The sequence below is a fragment of the Pleurodeles waltl genome, chromosome 10, assembly GCF_031143425.1.
Source record: "Pleurodeles waltl isolate 20211129_DDA chromosome 10, aPleWal1.hap1.20221129, whole genome shotgun sequence".
Lineage (NCBI taxonomy): Eukaryota > Metazoa > Chordata > Amphibia > Caudata > Salamandridae > Pleurodeles > Pleurodeles waltl.
In genome coordinates this window covers 895,449,007-895,471,473 of record NC_090449.1, presented here as the reverse complement: position 1 = coordinate 895,471,473, position 22,467 = coordinate 895,449,007, and the positions used below count along the sequence as shown (strand labels likewise).

Here is a 22,467-nt window from a genome sequence, read left to right as displayed (position 1 = left end):
CTGGTGGACATCAGTGCGGCCCCCCACAGCCAATAGGAAGGTGGTGGCGGATCCCAGGAGGCAGCAACAGGTGAGAAGGCAGCGGACGCTCAGCGGCAGATGGCAGAGGCCAAGGGGCAGGCCTATCGGGCCCGAGAAGAAGCTGTGACCTCGAAGCAGCTGATCAGACTGTGCCAGCATCTCTTTGAGAAGGAGCTCTTCCCTTCGTGTGGCCACCTGGTGGGGGACCGGCCTTATCATGCAGCCTGGACTGACCCTTACGGCCCTGGCGCCAGGGTGGAGAAACCACGGGCCTGTGTGAGGGCACTGTGGTGAAAGGCCCGGGCTGTGATATCCGTGTTGGGGTCTTCCTGGGGTGAGGGGGGACGAGCGCCCCGTACTGGCCCCTAGGAGGGGGCTCAGAACATATGGGCCTTGGGGTCTGCCGGATGGACAGCGATAAAGGGGACCAGCCTGAGAACAGCAGAGGCGGCTGCAGTGGGTGGGCAGGCAGCTGCGGACACAGAACCTTTGGTTTCCGACCTGCTACAGGGAGCGGAGTAACACTGGAGTGCTTCCAGAGGTGGGGCCCTTCTCAGGACTAGAGATGGTGGAGGCCCAGGGAAGGAGGCTCCTTGGCAGACAGCGTTTGGCTTGTGACAGCAGGGCGAGGCTCGCTAACAGCATGGGACATGGTCAAGGGTCGCACCCTAATAGAGGCCCACAACAACAGTCTGGAAAAATACACCATACGAATGACAACCTCAGGGTGCCAGACGACAGGGGCTGAAGGGGCGACACTCCGCTGAGGGTCCCATGTGCAATGGTGAGCCATCGCTAGGCACCATTATGGTGGCTACACAGGAACTCAGGGGCTCAATCTCACCTCAGGAGCCTAAGCTGTAAGTGGTCACGGTCGAGGTCAACCTCCTGAGGGCTGACGTTGGCAAAATATCGCAGAGGGTGGCGGTGGCTGAAATGCACATCGAGGGGCTAGTGTCCTCCACGAAGCGCCCAGAGGTGCAGGTTCACTCTCTTACTCGGAGATGACAGCCAGACTCAAGGACCAAGAGTCCATGAGAAACAATGCAAGAGTGGTGGGGGTCCCAGAAGGTATGGAGGGCCCTAGTGCAGATCTTTTTGTGGAGGACTTGGTGTTGGATAAACTCAAACCAAAGAGACTATCAACATTTTTTTGGTGGAAATGGCACACAGGATGCCGGGTCCTCCTCCAAAGCAGGGTGAGCCTCCACGCAACATTATTGCCAGGATCCTGAATTTCAGGGACCGCAATGCCATCTTGCAGGCAGTCAGGTCACATAGCAATCTACAACTGGATAAGCCTGTCATCCACTACTTTCTGGACTTTACCCTCCAGGTCCAGCGCCAATGGAAAAACGTGGAGGCAGTCAAGAAAGCACTAGGGGCCAAGGAGATGAAGTACATGATGATGTTCCCCGCAAAGCTTTGGGTGGTGGCGGATAGCAAGACGTGGCATTTCTTATCACCGGAAGAGGCATGGGAATGGCTAGAGGACTGGAGAGTGGTCCGCAAGAAACATGGAACTTGGGGAAAGACCCAGCCTAAAGGAACTGATAGAGCCGAGCTAGCCACATCAGGTGGGGGACTCTCAGACTGACTTTTAAATGGGTCCAGGAAATGTCTCCAGAACTTATCGGTGCTGCAGAATGACAACAGATGCTTCATCCGTGGAGGGGGTGGACAGAGGATAGAGCTCTGGACCAGCTCTGCCGCACAGTAGCCATGGGCAAGATAACTAATTTGACTAAAGGGGACACACTTGACATTCAAACAATGGATATCCGTGAATTTCCATTGAGTGGGCGGCGGCTCACTACTGGATGATCTCTTTAGGGCAACATGCACTCTTTGAGTTGGGGTGGTGGGTAGTTTTGAACCCACAAGGCAGAGTTGTTGTGAGGGAGGATTTGAGGGAAATTGTTTTACTGTCATTGTTGGTGGCTAATTGCCTGTTTATAGAGCTTAGTTGTTGGGTAGAAGGGGCCTACACTGTACTGTTGGGGAAGACGTGACCCTAGTAAGGGAGGGAGGTGGCAAGCCTGATCTTGGCACTGTAACAGTCTTTTCTGATGGTGGTCTCGAGCCAGAATTTGACCATCTGGTCCTGGAATATCAATGGTCTCGGTAATAAGATAAAACGCACGCTAGTTTTGCAACACTTAAGACGTCACGCACCCGACATAGTCCTGTTGCAGGAAACGCACCTCCGGGGTAATTACTACAAAGCACTTGATAGGTTTGGGTATATCCACAGGGCACATGCTGGATACACCACATATTCCAGAGGTGTGGGCATACTCATTAAAAAGCCAGTGGCCCTCATCCCACATCGGGTATTGCATGACACCAATGAGTGCTATGTAGCACTATCCAGAATGTGGGAGGGAACCACTCTGAATATTTGCTCTTTGTATGTTCCCCCTTGCCTAAATGAAACAACTCTACCAGAGGTTGGGGATCTGTTGCTGGGACTGCCCCCTAGGAACCTTATTTTAGGGGGGATTTAAACTCACTCATGGATGCAGAGGTGGACAGATCTGGGGGCCCAGATAACAGGGGGAGGTGGTTCATTGCCCTAAGCTGCAGGAGTGCTGGGCCTGATCGATCTGTGGAGCGAAAGCAATCCTCATATACGACAATACACGCATTACTCTGCAGCTCACAAGAGTTTTTCCCCGCATAGATTACATCTTGACGTCAAGTGTTCATCATGCAAGGGGGATCTCTGACCACTCCCCGGTTAGGGTCATTCTGATGGGTCCCATGCAAGACTACTCGTTGCCATGTCGCCTGGATGCTTGGATCCTGCACAATGGAGAGATACATGGCAAGTTGAGGGAGGGAGCGGATCTCCATTTTAAAGAAACCAGGGGTCCGTGCAGGCGGCATGCATGCTATGGAAGGCATTTAAAACAGTTTTGAGGGAGCATGCCCACATGCTAATTGGGGCCAAAAAGAAAGAGACAAGGCAGGAATGCACGATTATAGATAAAGACATAGCTCGGCTGGAGGTGGCGGCCCTGGCCTTGGGGGCCCCCAGAGGATCGCTGTAAATTACGACTCCGCCAGCTGGTGCTGAATGTGCTGGTAGAGAACCATGCCTGAGAACAGGCACTGGCAGTACAGGGTCGCTTATATGATGTGGGGAAAAAGCTGGTAAATTACTGCCCTGTCTGGGGCAAAGTGACAGGGAACATTCCTGAGTGCTTCAGATAGATAATACAGAGGGAGTGCCACAAACAACTGAGTCCTTTTCTGGGTACTAGGAGGGTCTCTACACCTCCAAGACGACCCTGTCCCCAGCAGACTGTCTTGATCTTCTGAAGGATATCCCTCTACAGTTGGGGGATGATAGGGAAGCATTAGAGGCAGATATAATAGAAGAGGAATTGGCACGAGTCCTCCGGGAACTGCAGTCAGGGATGGCCCCAATGGGCTGCCAATTTAGACATACAAAGGGCTGACTAGCATCATTGCTGGACCTATGCTGGCGATATTACGGGAGGCCTGTGAGGGAGGGAATCTGCCAGCAGATCAGAGGACCACAACGACAGGGGCCTGCAGTTCTTACAGGCCCATCTCTTTGCTCAATATGGAGGCTAAGGTATTGGCTAAGGTCTTGGCAAACAGGCTCCAAGGGGTCATTACATCACTAGTATACCCAGATCAATCGGGCTTTATGCCCGCTAGGACCACAAAACTTAATCTCCAGCACCTGTACAAGTTGCAGTACATAACTGGGGATCCGCAGGTGGAACAATCGGCCCTGCTGGCGTTAGATGCCAAAATGGCTATCGACTCCCTGAAATGGCACTAAATGTTCGCCACACTGGAGAGACTGGGTTTCGTGCCATGGTTCTGTGTGTGGGTCGGATTGCTTTATGGCTCCCCCACGGCACGGGTGAGCGTCAACACGTGGTCTCTCTGGAGTTTCAGCTGCAGAGGGGGACCTTCCAGGGATGCCCCTTATCCCCTATGGTCTTTGCCCTGGTGCTGGAGCCACTGGCAGCATGGATCCATGGCACCAGAATCCTCTGGTTCGAGGGATTCAAGCTCAGGGTGGTGGGATGACATACTCCTCTATGTATCACTGCTCATGCAGATATTTGACACTTTTGAAGAACACTCTGGCTATACCATAAATGGGTCAGAGTCAGTTCTCTTTCCTCTCTCGGGCTTGAGCCCTCGTCTGCCCTGGGACTGCGCAGCACTGGTGGTCATAACAAGTTTTAGCTTTTTGGGAATTCACGTAACGCGAAACCCCACGAATTTCTAAATAAGAACCTATTACCACAGCTGGAAAGACTCAGGGGGATGTTACTCACTGGCAAAGCCTTCTGCTGACCCTGATGGGGGAGGGCGGCCCTCTATAAAAAGGTGAGCCTGCCGCGGTTTCTATATGTCATGCAGAACACGCCCCACATGATTCCCAAGGAAGTCTTCAGGAAAATAGATATAGAGGTCCGCATGCTTCTGTGGAACCATGGAGCTCCAAGAATAGCCCTTGCCAATTTGCAAAAAAGGGGTTTACGATGGAGGACTGGCAATTCTGGACATTCAAAAGTACTACTGGGCATCACACCTACTAGTAGCCAATTAATGGGTATTTGGAGATTGGAAGGCTCCTGCCTATTGACTAGAAAGACACCTGATGGGCAGGAGTGGTCCTGAGGCCTTACTAAACGATACAAGATGAGAAAAAGACCTACCACATCACATGTTGGTGTTAGTCTGGGCATCAAGGGAAGCTCACCGGCCGTTTTCCACTTTGGTATAGCAACCTACTAGCAGAGGTGCGAGGATTACAGGTAGTTCGGAAAAGGGAAGTAATAGGGATGGAGCACCTAGGGGATATATCGATGAACAGGCCATAATCAGTTTTGAGGCTCTTCAAGAGGAACACGATCTTGCGGACACTGAACGCTATCAATACCTGCAGCTAGGCCATGCCCTTAGGTGGCATATTAAGGAAGTGGAACAATTACCGGAGGCCTCTCCCCTGAAGGACAGGATCCTTACTGAACCGATTTTCAAACATGGGATCTCGTGATTTATAGAAAATTGATAAATAACTCCCTGGACTTGCTAAGTAGACTGAGGGGGGACATGAGAGGAGGACCTGGGAGCCCTGGGGGATGATGAATGGGAGGAAGCTGTCGGGGCTGAGGGAGATTGCCACAGGGCCTGGTTCAGACTTGTTCAATTAAAAATTCTGCATAGGTCTTACTACTCTCAATTACTGCATAAAATTGGTCCACTGTGCCTGAGAGGCTGTGGCCTAGAGGGAACAGTTATGCACACACTCTGGGGGTGCCCCATACTGCAGGACTACTGGTCTGGGGTTGCCCGGGAGATGTCCCAAGTCACTACACTAGAAATACCACTAGACCCAAATGGTTCCTGTTGGGGACCACGGGAGACAACATTTGGCCCAGGTACTAGGGGATTTGGTTGAGATTGGGGGCGGGAGTGGCCAAGTGCAATATAGTGAGAGCCTCGGGAAGTTCAATCCCCCCAATGTTGGGGGATTGGCAGGTTTATCTGTATTGGTGCCAGAGAGCTGAGAAGCTGTATACACAGGGAGTGGATGCCCCAAAAAATGGGCAAATGTGTGGGAGGCATGGGCATCTGTCAGAAGCCAGGACCCAGAGGTAGAGCTAAATTGTAGCTAAGAGAGTTGAGATTGGGGGTTGGGCTGAGTTTTCTTTTCAATAACAAAATGTCTGTAAAAGCGCCACTGGTGGTATTCGTCAGTAAACTGTATGATGCCAAGGAATTTACGTTTGAATGGCTCATGTGCAACAGCTATGCTCCATTGTACTTGACAGTGAGAACCCGGTTTCTTTATGGTTCAATAAAAAGATTTTTTTTTTTTAAATACCCCCTTGGACCAACACAACCACTGACGACCTCCTCCATTAGATCTGCTCTTCAGCAGATTAACCGTTCTTACTTGATTTACCCAGCTCATCTCGCTTGGCAAGCTCAGTGTTGACCACTGCACATAATGCAATCCAACAAACATATTTTCAAAAACTCTGCTTACTGCCACATACAGTAGTATTAGGCATCACTAGAAATATTGCTCAGCACTTGCCATGTCAAGGACACCGCCTTACCTTAGCGCCTACTCAGTTGTTTGTTCACTTTTCTTTTGTTCTTAAGAGCACCTCACCCCCATGTAGTCTTCTTTATTTCTTTATGTAGCAATCCTAACTATTCACTTATATTGTACCAAGCAACATAACAAATCTGTATAATATATACAAGAACCCACTATTCTTTACCCAATGTTACACGCAAACGAAAATCATTAACAATGTTTCTTACTTGCTACTTGTTAAGAGAGGAAACTGTGAAGAAGATGCACCATTGCAGCCATTATTAGAGAATTACAGAGTTATACATGGTGAAAGAACAGTGCAGGCCTACGTTCCACAATGATGCAAGACAGGTGAAGAGTTAATTGGACAAAAGAGGGAATGACCAGTAAGATCTTGGTTAAATGAAAACATGTGTTCGCAAGCTCAGAGGAATTTATGCTTCTAGCAAACAAGCACGTATTCTGTGTTCTTGGTAAATTGAAAACATGAATGAAAGAATGTAAGCAAGAGATAGTTAGCCAAGTGTACCAGAATCTGATAGAGAGTCTTGGGAGGAGAGCAATTAAACACATGCATATGAAAGAAGCAAATAAATGGTTAGTTAAGCATTGTTAGAATTATGATAAAGAATGTGTAGAGAAAAGGTTAGAAGTTTGAGGATATAGACGATGTGATGTTTTATAAAACAATATGCTACTATTGAGTATTCTATTATTTCACCTTTTGTAAGAGACATTGTTTGTGTGACTATATAAGCAGCTTTCTGACCTGCCATTTGAGACCAGCTGTCTACCTATGTGGGGATAGCTATTCTCCCTGCTGCCACAGTAAACCTGCCTTTCCCTTGCCAGGAGTCGTCCTGTTTTTCTTTATTTCAGTTTCCCTATTGCATACTCATTTTCTTAAACATTATCAGCAATCATAATGTATTAAACTCATACAACACAATGCAAAAAGTTTAATAAAAACATTTTTTTTTTAAAGGGTGAGGCAGCTGCTCCAATCCAGGAGGGAAGATTTGCTTATGCACGGAATGCAATCTAGGATGCCCACTTCACTCTAGGTCATTACAGAAACTATCGTTAGCAATGAACTTTTCACCTGCATATCACGGATTTATGGCGTGTTAGTCTAATTAGTTCAATGTAATCAAAACAAGAATACAATACACAGATTGCATAATGCTCTCACACAAAAGTCAAGAACCTTGAAGGATGAGGCTGCGCTAATGCAAACAATCCAAAAATGTTGTTCTGTCAATGTTGAAATCACACAGCTAGATAAAAGGTTGTATGAATGCGGAAACCTGAAGGGCCAAAAAAGATACACTAGACTCAAAAGTATGTAACACTAGTGCCACAACATGTTAATGACTGAATAGTTCTCAGCATACAACCTTGATCAATATTTTCTACACCCAACCTTTATCGGACGTTGCCCTGGCTATATATTTTCTTCTGTCTTGTAGTTTCTCTCGTGTTTCCTGAACGGTTTCAAATTCTGGAGCATAACACACATGCAGCACACCTCCGAAAAAACTGCGCTCATCCAGTTTTCTTTTTGCCACCCTACAAATAAATAAATAAATAAATAAATATTTTCTTTCTCCCTTCTTTTTGGAGATGCATTAATGCTGTACCACTCTGATATCAACAGATTTTGTTTACATTTATTATTTTAATTTGTTCAGGAAAAGTTATACTACAAAAATGTTCAATTACGGAAACATTTTATTTACACATACATTTCCAGAATATTATCTGCTGCGAACAAAAATACAGGCAGCTGTTCATAGGCACATCTTCACTGGATTCACCCATGAGTGAAACCAGGGAGGTGTTTTCAGTGATGGGCGTTTTGCAGATTACTGGGATTTATAGACTAAACGTAATATTCACTAGTAAACGATGTTAGTATTTTAGCTGTTACTGATGTGGTAAAATACCTTTAGTTAACACACCCTGACATAAACTGACTTAAAGATGAGAAACCCAGGATTTTAAACATGTGCGTTAGCTTCAAATATAAATTCTGTCTGAGTACCAAGGCTTTTGGGCCTTGCCATATAGACTATGAAGAGAGCATTAATTCCAACATTATTTGAAGATAGCAATGACTCGCAGGGTTTTTTTGTGGATGATATCAGTCTCTCTCCCGAGGCTAATAATGGCCAGGATGCTAAGATAACATGACAATGGCTAAAATATACATCTGCAATTAACTTACACAGAATTATGTGCAGTGGTCATTTTAACTAGACTGCAGTCTTGGAACTCAAAAGGAAACAAGATTTTGTGTGTTGCCTCTGTTAAGAATATAAACAGACAACAAAATTAGTATTTTTTCTGAGACTCTCAGTCAGTAATTCACTAACCACAAAAAGGGATCTATGAAAGAAATAGTGAAAAACAATACATGCCAAGTGTGACCAAGCTACAAAAAACAGAAGGTACCCTTAGACCTACAAAGGACAGGGTATATAATAAATAAGAACAAAGGTCCTTTTAGTTATCATTTGTCAAATTATTCAAATAGTGTTGATGGCAGTCAAAGAATTCAATCAAACGAGCAAATAAATGTAAAAAAAAAAAAAAAGAAAAAAAAAAAAAACACAGGAGACCTAGATTCTGTGTAGCTATCCTTTCTAAACAAAACATACACAAAAAGACCTACAAGAAGCACCAAGGGTGAAATAATGCGATCATATGGTGCAAGTGGGTGCACTGATAAAAGGTAATAACATTAATAAGGCAATAGACAATACAATGGTCAGTTGCAGGGTTAAGACATCACATAAATAATCATAGTAATGAATGAATCAATTGTTTAGGATCATCAGCTCCTGACTGATTCTTAATAAACTGTCTTTACGCCCAACACTGTTGATGAAGTTTCAACCCTTAGGAGAATTTTAGAGAGTCATTATCAGAACAAAAACCATTTTGCAGAGCTTATAAGTAGCTATCAACTGACTTGACGGGTGGTGTCCAGTGGAGGAACCTTCCCAGTCCTAAATTCAGAGCAGCACATAAAGCGTTAACACGAGATGGATTTAGGATTGAATGGTTTGAATTTAACCAAGCTGGAGAAAGAAACAAAGAACCTGCCAATTCTCACTGGGGGAATGCCAGAGGATTGGACCAGCTCCTAGAGTTAACAATTATATTGCGTGACGGGCTCCTAGGCTGTCACTGAAGAGTAAACCCTGAAGAATTCTTGCGTGGACGAGCTGGTCACGGGATTCAGTCATTCACATAGCACCATTGTGGATTGTTGTAGAACCTTTTGTACATACTTTGTACATAAAGTGTTGTTGTACAGAATCTAGATCTCCTAGCGGTTATGTTCACATTTATTTATACGTTTGATTGGATTTTTTCATACAATCACCAATTGTTTTTTAACAATTTGAGAAAATATGCCTAGAAGAACCTTTGTTCTTAATTACTAAGTGTGACAAAAGCGGCACCTTGATCCAAATAGCCAACAAAACAGATAATGCTGAGCTCCATATATATATTGCAAGTTGGCTTTGGATCAACTAAACTAAGTGGATGTGGGAGTTACAACATACCATCCTCTGCAAAGAATGGGACTGGCAATAAGAAGCAATTGACAAGAATGAGGTGCTGTGGGAGGACAGATGGTATCCTTAATCCGGCAAAATCATTGAAAGTTATAGACAGTTCTCTGATATCTCTTTTTATAACATTATACTCTTTACACTGCAGACATGAAAAGACTCTTTCGCTTTATATTATCAGATGGTTGGTACCCTGAAACAACTTGATTGGCTGCATGACCTTAAATGCAAAACTAAAGTAACTTTAATGAAATAAACCGAAACAAATATGGACACAGAGCAAATTTCCTGAGGTATGCAGAAAGTGCAAATGAACATTACTGCAGAATTCAATTGTCTCCAAATATTTTTATAGGTGTTATCAAAAGCTTTGCCCTTTGCAGAAATAGAGTATTAGGATTTTTTTACTTAATTTAATAAGTAATGCCATTATTAAAAATGTGTATAATTTTCCCCCCAAAATAATTAGTGTTACATTAAAGTGCATAGGTTTTAAAGAGATAAGCAGAGTTCCAAAGACCTCAGTATGATCTTTAGCTTTGAGCACTTGCTGCAGATGTGGAAAAGAGTGTGGAAAATGATGGTACCTGGCACTGTGCAATCTATGAAACTTGAATAGGTAAACTTCAGTAAATTCTTCTGCAGGGTACTCATCCAGTGCATGGTACTCCTCTATGGTGCCAAATAATGCAAAATGTTCTACCAACTCATTCATGACACCAATTGCAGGCACGCCTTGCACCAGCAAATAACGTGACTCCAAGTTGATTGTATAAACCTGCAAAAGTAGAAACAGTGTTTCAAAGTTCATGATTCTATCATTTGGCATGTAAATATGCACCACAGAAGATCACGTTTACAGCATGCATTTCAGCATCTCATTCATTTTTTTATTAACTCGCTTAAATATAACTTTATTTGGAATATGTGTGCCATAAACCTTTTCGCACAGTTAATAAAGTCAATAAAATATAAATGTTCACAAATGTACACAATATTTTATGAAGCCATTGGTCTTTCAAGAGCGATGTGATGAGCTACAGATCCTTGCCCAACGTACTCATTGTAACAAACGAATAAGTTACTTACCTTCGGTAACGCTTTTGCTGGTGGATACATTAACTACCTGTGGATTCCTCACCTAAAGAATTCTCCCCTCGCGCCAGCTTCAACGGAAATTTCTTCTAGCTCTGCACGTCGACGATGACGTCACAATCGCCCGACTCCACGCGACGCCGTATGACGTCATCTAGGCAATAAGAAGCCCTCGTCGACGTGCAGACGTCAGTTATCACCATTTTTTACGTGCCTTAGAGGCGAACAGGTGAAAATTTGACCTTCAAGAGAACATAATCACATCCAAAGATTTGAAAACGCAACCTTTATTAAACTAAAAATAGCAAGAAATTAAATATGCCCACACACACACACCCCCCCCCCCCTAAAATAGGCGCTCACCCAAGGATTTCGTGCAGCAACCATTCAGGCAACGGGGAGGTGGGTGGGACCGTGAGAAATCCACAGGTAGTTAATGTATCCACCAGAAAAAGCATTACAGAAGGAAAGTAACTTATTCTTCTGATGGATACACCTACCTGTGGATTCCTCACCTAAAGAATAGAGTCCCAAAGCAGTACTACCTCCGGAGGTGGGTGCCCGAAAGGTCAAACCAAGAAATCCTGCAGCGCCGAGCGAGCAAAATGGCCATCCCTCCTAACCTCAGAATCCAAACAATAATGTTTTACAAAAGTATGGAGGGATGCCCAAGTTGCCGCCCTGCAGATGTCAACCACAGGAACACCCCTAGCCAAAGACGAAGAAGCAGCCTTAGCTCTGGTAGAATGGGCACGAAGCCCCACAGGTGGTTCTTTCTTAGCTAAGGAATAACAAAGCTTAATACAGAGAATGACCCACCTGGATAGCGTTCTCTTGTGGACTGATCTACCTTTCCTCTTCCCCACGTATCCAACGAAGAGCTGATCATCTTGCCTGGACTCCCTCGTCCTGTCGACAAAGAAGCTCAATGCTCTTCGTGGATCCAGTCGGTGGAGCCTCTCTTCCTCCTTGGATGGATGAGGCAGAGGGTAAAAAGGAAGAGAGAGTAATAGACTGCCCCAAGTGAAAGGGTGTAACAACCTTCGGAAGGAAAGCCGCCTTGGTCCTTAACACCACTTTGTCTCTAAAGAAGGAAAGGTATGGAGACTCTACACTAAGAGCCTGAAGCTCACTGACTCTTCTGGCTGATGTTATGGCTACCAGGAATACAGTCTTAAGAACCAGCAAACACAAAGCACAAGAATGCATTGGTTCAAATGGCGATCCCATTAGAAATGCTAATACTAAATTAAGGTCCCACTGAGGCATAACAAATGGTGAGGGCGGAAACTTATTAGTGAGCCCCTTAACAAACCTCAAAACAATTGGAGACTTAAACAAGGAAGGTTGATCAGGGAGGCACAGAAAAGCAGACAGTGCAGATAAATAGCCCTTAACTGTGGCAACTGCACAACCCTTCTGTGCCAAGGAAAGAGCAAATGATAATATATCAGACAAGTGAGCCTTTAAGGGATCAATTCGGTTCTCTCCACACCAACGTACAAATTTAGCCCATTGATTTGCATAGATCGATTTGGTGGAGTGTCGCCTGGTCGATAAAATAACATCCACCACTTCCGGTGGGAGAGAAAAAGCACTCAGATTGCCCCGTTCAATCTCCAGGCATGAAGGTGCAGACTCTGGAGAAGGGGGTGTAGAATCTGCCCCTGCGACTGCGAGAGGAGGTCCACCCTGTAAGGGAGACAGAGCGGAGGGCACAGAGAGAGTTGGAGAAGGTCTGTGTACCACACCCTTCTTGGCCAATCCGGAGCTATCAAGATGACCTGGGCTCGGTCTTGGCGGATCTTCCTCAGAACTCGAGGAATCAGGGTATGGGAGGAAACGCGTAAAGCAACTGACCCTTCCAGGACATCTGAAACGCGTCCCCCAAAGCTCCTTGCACCGGATACTGGAGGCTACAAAATAACGGGCACTGAGCGTTCTCCTGAGTAGCAAACAGATCTATCTGCGGACACCCCCACATCTGGAAGTGTTACGACTCGGTCGTCCCATTTCCAGGGGGCGCTGTAAGGGGACTGTCAGAAGCCTGGGAATCACCTTGAACACCTATCTAGAGTCCCTAGCTGACTCCTGTTTGTTTCTCTTTTCTCCATGGTACACTTGTGTAGGACTACATTTGCTTCTTGGGACTGCAAATCCCATAATGCACAGCTTGGTAGTCAGGAAAACCCGGATTCTGTTTCCCATTGTTTCCTATGGGAGAAGTCCAGTTGCTCCATTTCACCGGATCCTCTCCTCCAGGACTTGCAAGTGTCTGAAACTACACACACACCTGAGACCTCTCCTGTGCAGCCCAGCTTGGAACTGCTAATAAGCAGCCATTTCCTCAAGATCCTTGTCGTGCATCGGACTTCAATTCCTTTGTGTTACAGACCCCTTGTCGGATGGTGTTCCAGTTTTGTTCCTGTTCTGTTCCAGCCTGATCCTGTTTCCTGTTTCTCTGCCCTGCTCCTGATTGTTCCAGCCAGAGTCTGCTCCCTACTTCTTAGCCTTGTACCTGTTTGTTTCTTCCAAAGCCTGCTCCCTGTTTCTCTGCCCTGTTCCTGCCTTGTTTCAGCCTGAACCTTCTCTCTGTTTCCCAGTCCTGTTTACTGCTCATTTCCTACTCCCTGTATTCCAGTCCTGTCCTTGCCTGTTCCAGCCAGAGCCTGTTCTCAGTTTCCCAGTCCTGTCTCTGTCTGTCCCAGCCAGAAGTTTGCGCCCTGTTTTCAAGTCCTAGACCCGCCTTTGCTTCAGCCTGAGCCTGTTCCTAGTTCTTGCCTCTGCCTCTTTGTTTGTTCCCTTCTGTTTCTGTTTCTTCTTGGTTCTTTGTGTCTGGTAAGTGTTCTATCAGTCTTCACCAGTGTATACGTGTCCTCCTGTGTACTGGGGTTGGCTCCTGGTTTCCAGGAGGCAATTCCAGCCCCCATCCTTGTCCAGTGTTATACGTTGTATTTCGTGCCTAACAGTGACAGTGTGCTATTGCTGTTTTCTCAGGAATCGCCACTGTGTTTCGAGCTGGACCCACAAGAGCGTGTCCTGTGTATGTAAGTCCTATCCTTGTTTGTGCTCTAGGGTCCAGAGACAGAATCACTTCTGCTGCCTCCTTTCTATGGGGCTGGCAGGGTGACTATCTGTAAGACCTGCACAGAGGCATTGAGATTCCCTGTCACTGTGGGAGGTTCTGCGCCTTACTCTGTGTACAACCCCAGCGTGTTTGTCCACTGGTAATCTGTTTCCTGTTTGTTCACACAAGGGTTGCTCTGCTTTTACTTTCCTGTTTCCTGTGCCTATCCATAGCTGTCCTTTCCGTGTATGCCTTTAGCTGCTCCTCTGCCCCAGTGTACTACCTCTTTAGGATATTCGGTGACCTCAAGGGGTGTCCCAACCACAGTCCTGATCAGACCCGCCCGAAACCGTGACAGAATGCACGACCAAACATTTCAAGCTCCCCTGGCAGTAAAGGCACACACAAACCTAAAGGGCTTTCCTATCATGTTAAGACACCCCTTTCTAAGCCTATACATTCTCTGAAATCCTCTAAAAAAGACCTTAGTTTAAAGGATAGACTTGTTAAAGAAAACCATAACTTGCAAGTTCAGTACTATACTGAGTGGTTTGCTAATCTTTCAATGATAGACTATTCTGTTATTTGTGGCTATGACCCCCAGTCCCTGTCTGTAGAAGAATTACAAGGACGTAATGAGTTTTTGCAATATCTATTAGCTGAAGCCAGTAAGAATGTTCGTAACCGTGGAAGTGCTTTTGCTACTTCTGCACAAGACATTTACTCTCAAGAAAGACTGGTTAATTCCTTGCCTCATGCTAGTGCATCCCAAGTTCACCTGCAGGACTCCGTCAAAACAAAGAACCCTGACACTGTTCAAGAAGCCACACTAGGGATTCCCTTGTTTTCTGTTGAGTGCTTCAGCCCATCTAGGCCAGTTTCTCAGAATTCAAAGTGCAGTGCTGACTCTTATAAAGACCTATCAGTCCCTCAGAGCTTTCAAGTCAGCAGGCTAGACCCTGTATCTAAGGGATCAGTAAAGACTGTGGGATTCCTTAGTTCAACTCAAATGGCTTGTGCTCCTCCCAAATTGGATGACAGTACATCAGTCTCAATTCGTAAGTGTTGTGCTGACTCGTGTAAAGATCTACCAGTCCCTCAGTGCTTTCAAGTCAGCAGGATAGAACCTGTATCAAATGGATCAGTAAAGACTGTGGGATTCCTTAGTTCCACTCATAAGGCTTGTGCTCTTCCCAAACTAGATGATAATACACCAGTCTCAATCCCTAAAAACTCTGCTAAACCCTTTTCTATTCTGAGTGGGTTTGAAAACAATATGGACATACACACACTAAAAGAGCAGTTTTGGCAGATTAAAAGGCAGAAATTGGACTTCTATGATGAATATGTTATAACATACACTAGAAATCTTGCCCGTCGGCTCTTTTCATCAATGCATATTTCACTGTTGCCAGAACCAGACATTCTATTTATCTATAAGGTAGAAGAAGTAACAGAGCAGCTGATGGAAACTACTGCAAGGCAATTTGAAAACCTGAAAAAAGAAAATGATCAACAGCTTTGGCTTAAAGAACAGTATGCTACTTTGTGCGCCTCTCCAAAGACTTCTATAGAGCAGATTGTCCCTTCTATTAATGACAGTCAAAAGACAGCTCCAGTTATAAATATATCAGCCTCTTCTTCAGACTCTCTCTCAGCTTGTAGTTTTCCAGAGAATATCCCTGTGCAGTTGACTGAATCTCTGACATCTCTGAGAGATTTGACACCTCTTGATTCAAAGGATGGATCAGAGTCTTCAGAAGGAAGTGTCTCATCCCCTCTATCAGAACAAATAAAGCCAAAGGAAGAAGAGAGTTCTGATGCAGACTCCAATAGCTGCACCTTAAGAAACCAAGATATGACTTTACTGGAGATTAATGGCAAGTTGTGCAACAGTGTTGAAGAATCTGAATCTAGTGATGACAGTGGTTCCTGCCTTGCCGTGAACAAACCTACAAATAGTGCTGTTCAAATGGCGCACACACCAGAATTTTCAGATTGTGGGGATACTCCTGCCCTTTCAAACAATATCATAGAATTTTCAGATAATGAAGAGACAGTTCCTGTTTCAAGTGAACTAATGGAATTTTCTGACCGTGTAGAAATACCCGCAATTACTAAGAATGTAATGGACTTCTCAGAAAGTTTAAAAATCTCTTCTGTGTCAAAGCAAACCGTGGAGATTTCAGACAAGGAAGAAAGCCAGCAATCTGAAACTAAACAGCCTGTCATAAGAAATCAGAGCCTTCTCCTAGAACTGGACACAGTTGCAGCCTCAACCACTGATTCTGACTTGCTGTTCCCTGCCACTGCGTTTCCTGTTTCCAGCTCAACGGTTAGTGAAGAACAGATCTCTGAGCTACCGGTATCTGATCTTGATGTAAAATCAGCCACACCAACGTCACCTGCTGTGTCCCTGAAATTAAAGACTCCTGAAACCCAGCAATCTGAAACCGAAGCTCAAGTACTGAAAGATATAATATGTCCCACTAAAACTAAAGACTTGAATTTTAATCTTGTATTCGAAGATCTGATGATAAGTACTGTTCTTAGTGTTTTATTGCAAGAAACCATCATCAATTCAAAGGCTAAAGCTGAAGCTTTAGATAACAATGTAGAGGCGATTTCTGAAGAGACTCCAGTTCTATTTCAATTCAAAGAACAACCTTTCAGTGTTAACAGAGCTGAAGATCAACTACCTGTAGTAGAAACGCCTTGCAAAGAAACCATTTCTGATACCACGAATACACCACAGAGCACTTGCAATGAAGAAATCTCAGTCTTGTCAGAAGATCACCCTAAAGAATTAGTTTGTGGAACTTCTACATTTTCATATGTTAATCCAGTCTCTAAAGACATGAAAACCCCTGTTGCTCCTGAATTTGATACTCCAATGTCATCCAAGATGAAAGACAATTCTGACTTTTTCATGTTTACCTTGAGAACACCAGTTACCCATGTCTCCCAAGTTTCTATGCTTTGCAAGCCTCAGACCACAATCAATGCAAATACTGCTGCAGAAACAGACATATCCTGCTTGTCGGAAGGAGTTACAGACCTTACTAATACGCCAATTATGTCCTCCAAAGAAGACAGTACTGAACAGGAAACTAAAGTCCCAAATGATACCGCCCATGATGCAATTCCAGATCTCCTTGCTCCTGAATCCACTTCACCAGAAACCAACTCCATGCACTCCTCCCGTATCAATCGAACAATAAAGAGGAAAGACATCAGAGCCCATATGGGTATTAATACATGCTTTGCTCAGTGGAATATTCACCTATGGCAGGACTGTAAACTTATCAACCAAGGTTGGTGTTGGATTTTCTTGCTGTGGCTTTTCCTCTTCAACTTTTTTCAGCCAAAGGATCGCCTTCTCTTCTTGAGCAGACTGGTGGGAGGGGGTATACTGTTACGACTCGGTCGTCCCATTTCCAGGGGGCGCTGTAAGGGGACTGTCAGAAGCCTGGGAATCACCTTGAACACCTATCTAGAGTCTCTAGCTGACTCCTGTTTGTTTCTCTTTTCTCCATGGTACACTTGTGTAGGACTACATTTGCTTCTTGGGACTGCAAATCCCATAATGCACAGCTTGGTAGTCAGGAAAACCCGGATTCTGTTTCCCATTGTTTCCTATGGGAGAAGTCCAGTTGCTCCATTTCACCGGATCCTCTCCTCCAGGACTTGCAAGTGTCTGAAACTACACACACCTGAGACCTCTCCTGTGCAGCCCAGCTTGGAACTGCTTATAAGCAGCCATTTCCTCAAGATCCTTGTCGTGCATCGGACTTCAATTCCTTTGTGTTACAGACCCCTTGTCGGATGGTGTTCCAGTTTTGTTCCTGTTCTGTTCCAGCCTGATCCTGTTTCCTGTTTCTCTGCCCTGCTCCTGATTGTTCCAGCCAGAGTCTGCTCCCTACTTCTTAGCCTTGTACCTGTTTGTTTCTTCCAAAGCCTGCTCCCTGTTTCTCTGCCCTGCTCCTGCCTTGTTTCAGCCTGAACCTTCTCTCTGTTTCCCAGTCCTGTTTACTGCTCATTTCCTACTCCCTGTATTCCAGTCCTGTCCTTGCCTGTTCCAGCCAGAGCCTGTTCTCAGTTTCCCAGTCCTGCCTCTGTCTGTCCCAGCCAGAAGTTTGCGCCCTGTTTTCAAGTCCTAGACCCGCCTTTGCTTCAGCCTGAGCCTGTTCCTAGTTCTTGCCTCTGCCTCTTTGTTTGTTCCCTTCTGTTTCTGTTTCTTCTTGGTTCTTTGTGTCTGGTAAGTGTTCTATCAGTCTTCACCAGTGTATACGTGTCCTCCTGTGTACTGGGGTTGGCTCCTGGTTTCCAGGAGGCAATTCCAGCCCCCATCCTTGTCCAGTGTTATACGTTGTATTTCGTGCCTAACAGTGACAGTGTGCTATTGCTGTTTTCTCAGGAATCGCCACTGTGTTTCGAGCTGGACCCACAAGAGCGTGTCCTGTGTATGTAAGTACTATCCTTGTTTGTGCTCTAGGGTCCAGAGACAATATCACTTCTGCTGCCTCCTTTCTATGGGGCTGGCAGGGTGACTATCTGTAAGAGCAAACTGCACAGAGGCATTGAGATTCCCTGTCACTGTGGGAGGTTCTGCGCCTTACTCTGTGTACAACCCCAGCGTGTTTGTCCACTGGTAATCTGTTTCCTGTTTGTTCACACAAGGGTTGCTCTGCTTTTACTTTCCTGTTTCCTGTGCCTATCCATAGCTGTCCTTTCCGTGTATGCCTTTAGCTGCTCCTCTGTCCCAGTGTACTACCTCTTTAGGATATTTGGTGACCTCAAGGGGTGTCCCAACCACAGTCCTGATCAGACCCGCCTGAAACCGTGACAGGAAGATGTAAAGAACCAGATCCGGATGAAGACTCCACTCGTGGTCGACCGAGCTGCGTCGACTGAGAACATCTGCACGTACATTCAGAACCCCGGCCAAATGATTTGCTACCAAGCAAATCTTGTGGTCCTGAAGCCTGGACCAGAGTCGAAGAGCTTCTCTGCAAAGAAAGTACGACCCCCACTCCTCCCTGCTTGTTTATATACCACATCGCAGTAGTGTTGTCCGTCAGAATCTGGACTGACTGACCGCGAATGGAAGGGAGGAAGGCCTTGAGAGCCAGACGTTCTGCCCGCAATTCCAAGAGATTGATGTGAAATCTCTGTTCCACTGGAGACCAAAGGCCTTTGACCTCCAGGTCCCCGAGATGAGCTCCCCACCCTAGAGTGGAAGCATCCATTACAACTGTGGCCACCGGCGGAGGCAGCGAGAACGGCCTTCCTTGCGACAGGTTGCCGATCGCTGCCCACCACTGAAGATCCACCGCAGTGTCTCTGGTGACCGTAATCGAATCTTCGAGATCACCTTTGTGCTGAAACCACTGCCTGCGGACGCACCACTGAAGAGCCCTCATGTGCCTGCATGCATGAGTGACCAGCAGTATGCAAGAAGCAAACAGACCGAGCAGACGAAGGACCTTGAGGACTGGAACTACCGCTCCATTTCGAAACATCGGAATGAACGCCTGAATGTCATGAACCCGCTGGGGCGGAGGAAAGGCCCGATTCAATGTCGTGTCCAGCACTGCCCCTATGAACAGGAGGCGTTGAGAGGGCTCCAGGTGAGATTTGGGCACATTGACTGAAAAACCCAGGTCGTACAACAACTGAGTTGTCGACTGCAGGTGACGCCGCACGAGCTCCGGAGTCTTGGCTTTGATCAACCAATCGTCCAGATAGGGAAACACCGCTATCCCTCTTCTTCTGAGCTCTGCCGCTACCACTGCCATCACCTTTGTGAAGACTCGAGGTGCTGAAGTAAGACTAAACGGGAGGACCGCAAACTGATAATGCTGCGATCCCACTACAAACCGGAGATACTTCGGTGCGATTTGAGGATCGGAATATGGAAGTAGGCATCCTGCAAATCGACGGACACCATCCAATCTCCTTCATTCAACACCAAAAGAACCTGTGAAAGGGTCAGCATTTTGAACTTTTCCTGCCTGAGGAACCAATTCAAAATCCTCAAGTCCAGAACTGGTCTCAACCGACCATCCTTTTTGGGGATCAGGAAGTATCTTGAATAACAGCCCTGACCCCTCTCCTGCTCGGGAACCAACTCTACTGCGCCTTTTGCCAATAGGGATAACACCTCCTGTTGCAGTAACAGAAGATGGTCTTCTGAACAGAAGGATGGGCGGGGAGGGAAGGGAGGAGGGAACTCCCGAAAGGGAAGAGCATACTGTAGGAAGTTGGCTCTGTATGTACTATTTCAATGTAAGAAATAGCATGCACAGAGTCCAAGGGTTCCCCTTAGAGGTAAGATAGTGGCAAAAAGAGATAATTCTATTGCTCTATTTTGTGGTAGTGTGGTCGAGCAGTAGGCTTATCAGAGGGTAGTGTTAAGCATTTGTTGTACACACACAGGCAATAAATGAGGAACACACAAAGACAATTCCAGGCCAATAGGTTTTTATATAGAAAAATATAGTTTCTTAGTTTATTTTAAGAACCACAGGTTCAAGATTTACAAACATACTTTAAATGAAAGGTATTTCACTTAGGAACCTTGAATTAGCAAAATAGCATAAACAGTTTTCATACAAATGGCAATAAGCTATTTTAAAACTGGACACAGTGCAATTTTCAACAGTTCCTGGGGGAGGTAAGTATTTTTTTAGTTTTGCAGGTATGTAAACCACCTACAGGGTTCAAAGTTGTGTCCAAGGTAGCCCACCGTTGGGGGTTCAGGGCAACCCCAAAGTTACCACACAAGCAGCTCAGGGCCGGTCAGGTGCAGAGGTCAAAGTGGTGCCCAAAACGCATAGGCTTCAATGGAGAAGGGGGTGCCCCGGTTCCAGTCTGCCAGCAGGTAAGTACCCGCGTCTTCGGAGGGCAGACCAGGGGGGTTTTGTAGGGCACCGGGTGGGACAAAAGTCAGCACAAAAAGTACACCCTCAGCGGCACGGGGCGGCCGGGTGCAGTGTGCAAACAGGCGTCAGGTTTGCAATGAAATCCAATTGGAGACCTAGGGGTCTCTTCAGCGATGCAGGCAGGCAAGGGGGGGGGGGACTCCACGGGGTAGCCACTACCTGGGCAAGGGAGAGGGCCACCTGGGGGTCGCTCCTGCACTGGAGGTCGGATCCTTCAGGTCCTGGGGGCTGCGAGTGCAGTGTCCTTACCAGGAGTCGGCTCTTTGAAGCAGGCAGTCGCTGTCAGGGGGAGCCTCAGGATTCCCTCTGCAGGCGTCACTGTGGGGGCTCAGGGGGGTAAATTCTGGCTACTCACGGGCTCGCAGTCGCCGGGGAGTCCTCCCTGTAGTGTTTGTTCTCCACAAGTCGAGCCGGGGGCGTCGGGTGCAGAGTGCAAAATCTCACGCTTCTGGCGGGAAACGTGTGTTGTTTCAAAGTTGCTTCTTTGTGGAGCAGGGCCGCTGTCCTCGGCAGATCTTGGTCCTTTTAGATGCAGGGTAGTCCTCTGAGGCTTCAGAGGTCGCTGGACCCTGTGGAACGCGTCGCTGGAGCAGTTTCTTTAGAAGTGGGGAGACAGGCCGGTAGAGCTGGGGGCCAAAGCAGTTGGTGTCTCCGTCTTCTCTGCAGGTTTTTCAGCTCAGCAGTCCTTCTTCGTCTTAGGTTGCAGGAATCTATCTTGCTGTGTTCTGGGAGCCCCAAAATACTCGATTTAGGGGTGTGTTTAGGTCTGGGGGGTTAGTAGCCAATCTGCAAGATGGAGGATTTCTAAAAATCAGAGTCACCTCAGCTCAGGACACCTTAGGGGCTGTCTTGACTGGCCAGTGACTCCTCCTTGTTTTTCTCATTATCTCCTCCGGCCTTGCCGCCAAAAGTGGGGCCGTGGCCGGAGGGGGCGGGCAACTCCACTAGCTGGAGTGCCCTGGGGTGCTGTAACAAAGGGGGTGAGCCTTTGAGGCTCACCGCCAGGTGTTACAGTGCCTGCAGGGGGAGGTGAGAAGCATCTCCACCCAGTACAGGCTTTGTTACTAGCCACAGAGTGACAAAGGCACTCTCCCCATGTGGCCAGCAACATGTCTGGTGTATGGCAGGCTGCTAAAACTAGTCAGCCTACACTGGTAGTCGGTTAGGGATTCAGGGGGCATCTCTAAGATGCCCTCTGGGGTGTATTTTACAATAAAATGTACACTGGCATCAGTGTGGATTTATTGTGCTGAGAAGTTTGATACCAAACTTCACAGTTTTCAGTGTAGCCATTATGGTGCTGTGGAGTTCGTGCATGACAGACTCCCAGACCATAATACTCTTATGGCTACCCTGCACTTACAATGTCTAAGGTTTTGCTTAGACACTGTAGGGGCATAGTGCTCATGCACTTATGCCCTCACCTAGGGTATAGTGCACCCTGCCTTAGGGCTGTAAGGCCTACTAGAGGGGTGACTTATTTATGCCATAGGCAGTGTGAGGTTGGCATGGCACCCTGAGGGGAGTGCCATGTCGACTTAGTCATTTTATCCCCACCAGCACACACAAGCTGGCAAGCAGTGTGTCTGTGCTGAGTGAGGGGTCTCCAGGGTGGCATAAGACATGCTGCAGCCCTTAGAGACCTTCCCTGGC

The 22,467-nt window shown here is 46.4% G+C and overlaps 1 protein-coding gene across 1 annotated transcript in view; it reads right to left on the bottom strand.

The window, feature by feature from the left end:
• Positions 1 to 22,467, bottom strand: part of RBM48 (RNA binding motif protein 48) — a 58,047-nt gene that overhangs the window by 20,607 nt on the left and 14,973 nt on the right. The window contains exons 2-3 of the mRNA XM_069211645.1: positions 10,296 to 10,486; positions 7,548 to 7,693 (exon numbers count right to left, since the gene is read on the bottom strand). Coding sequence (XP_069067746.1) covers positions 7,548 to 7,693; positions 10,296 to 10,486 — 337 coding nt within the window. The remainder of the gene's footprint in view (positions 1 to 7,547; positions 7,694 to 10,295; positions 10,487 to 22,467) is intronic.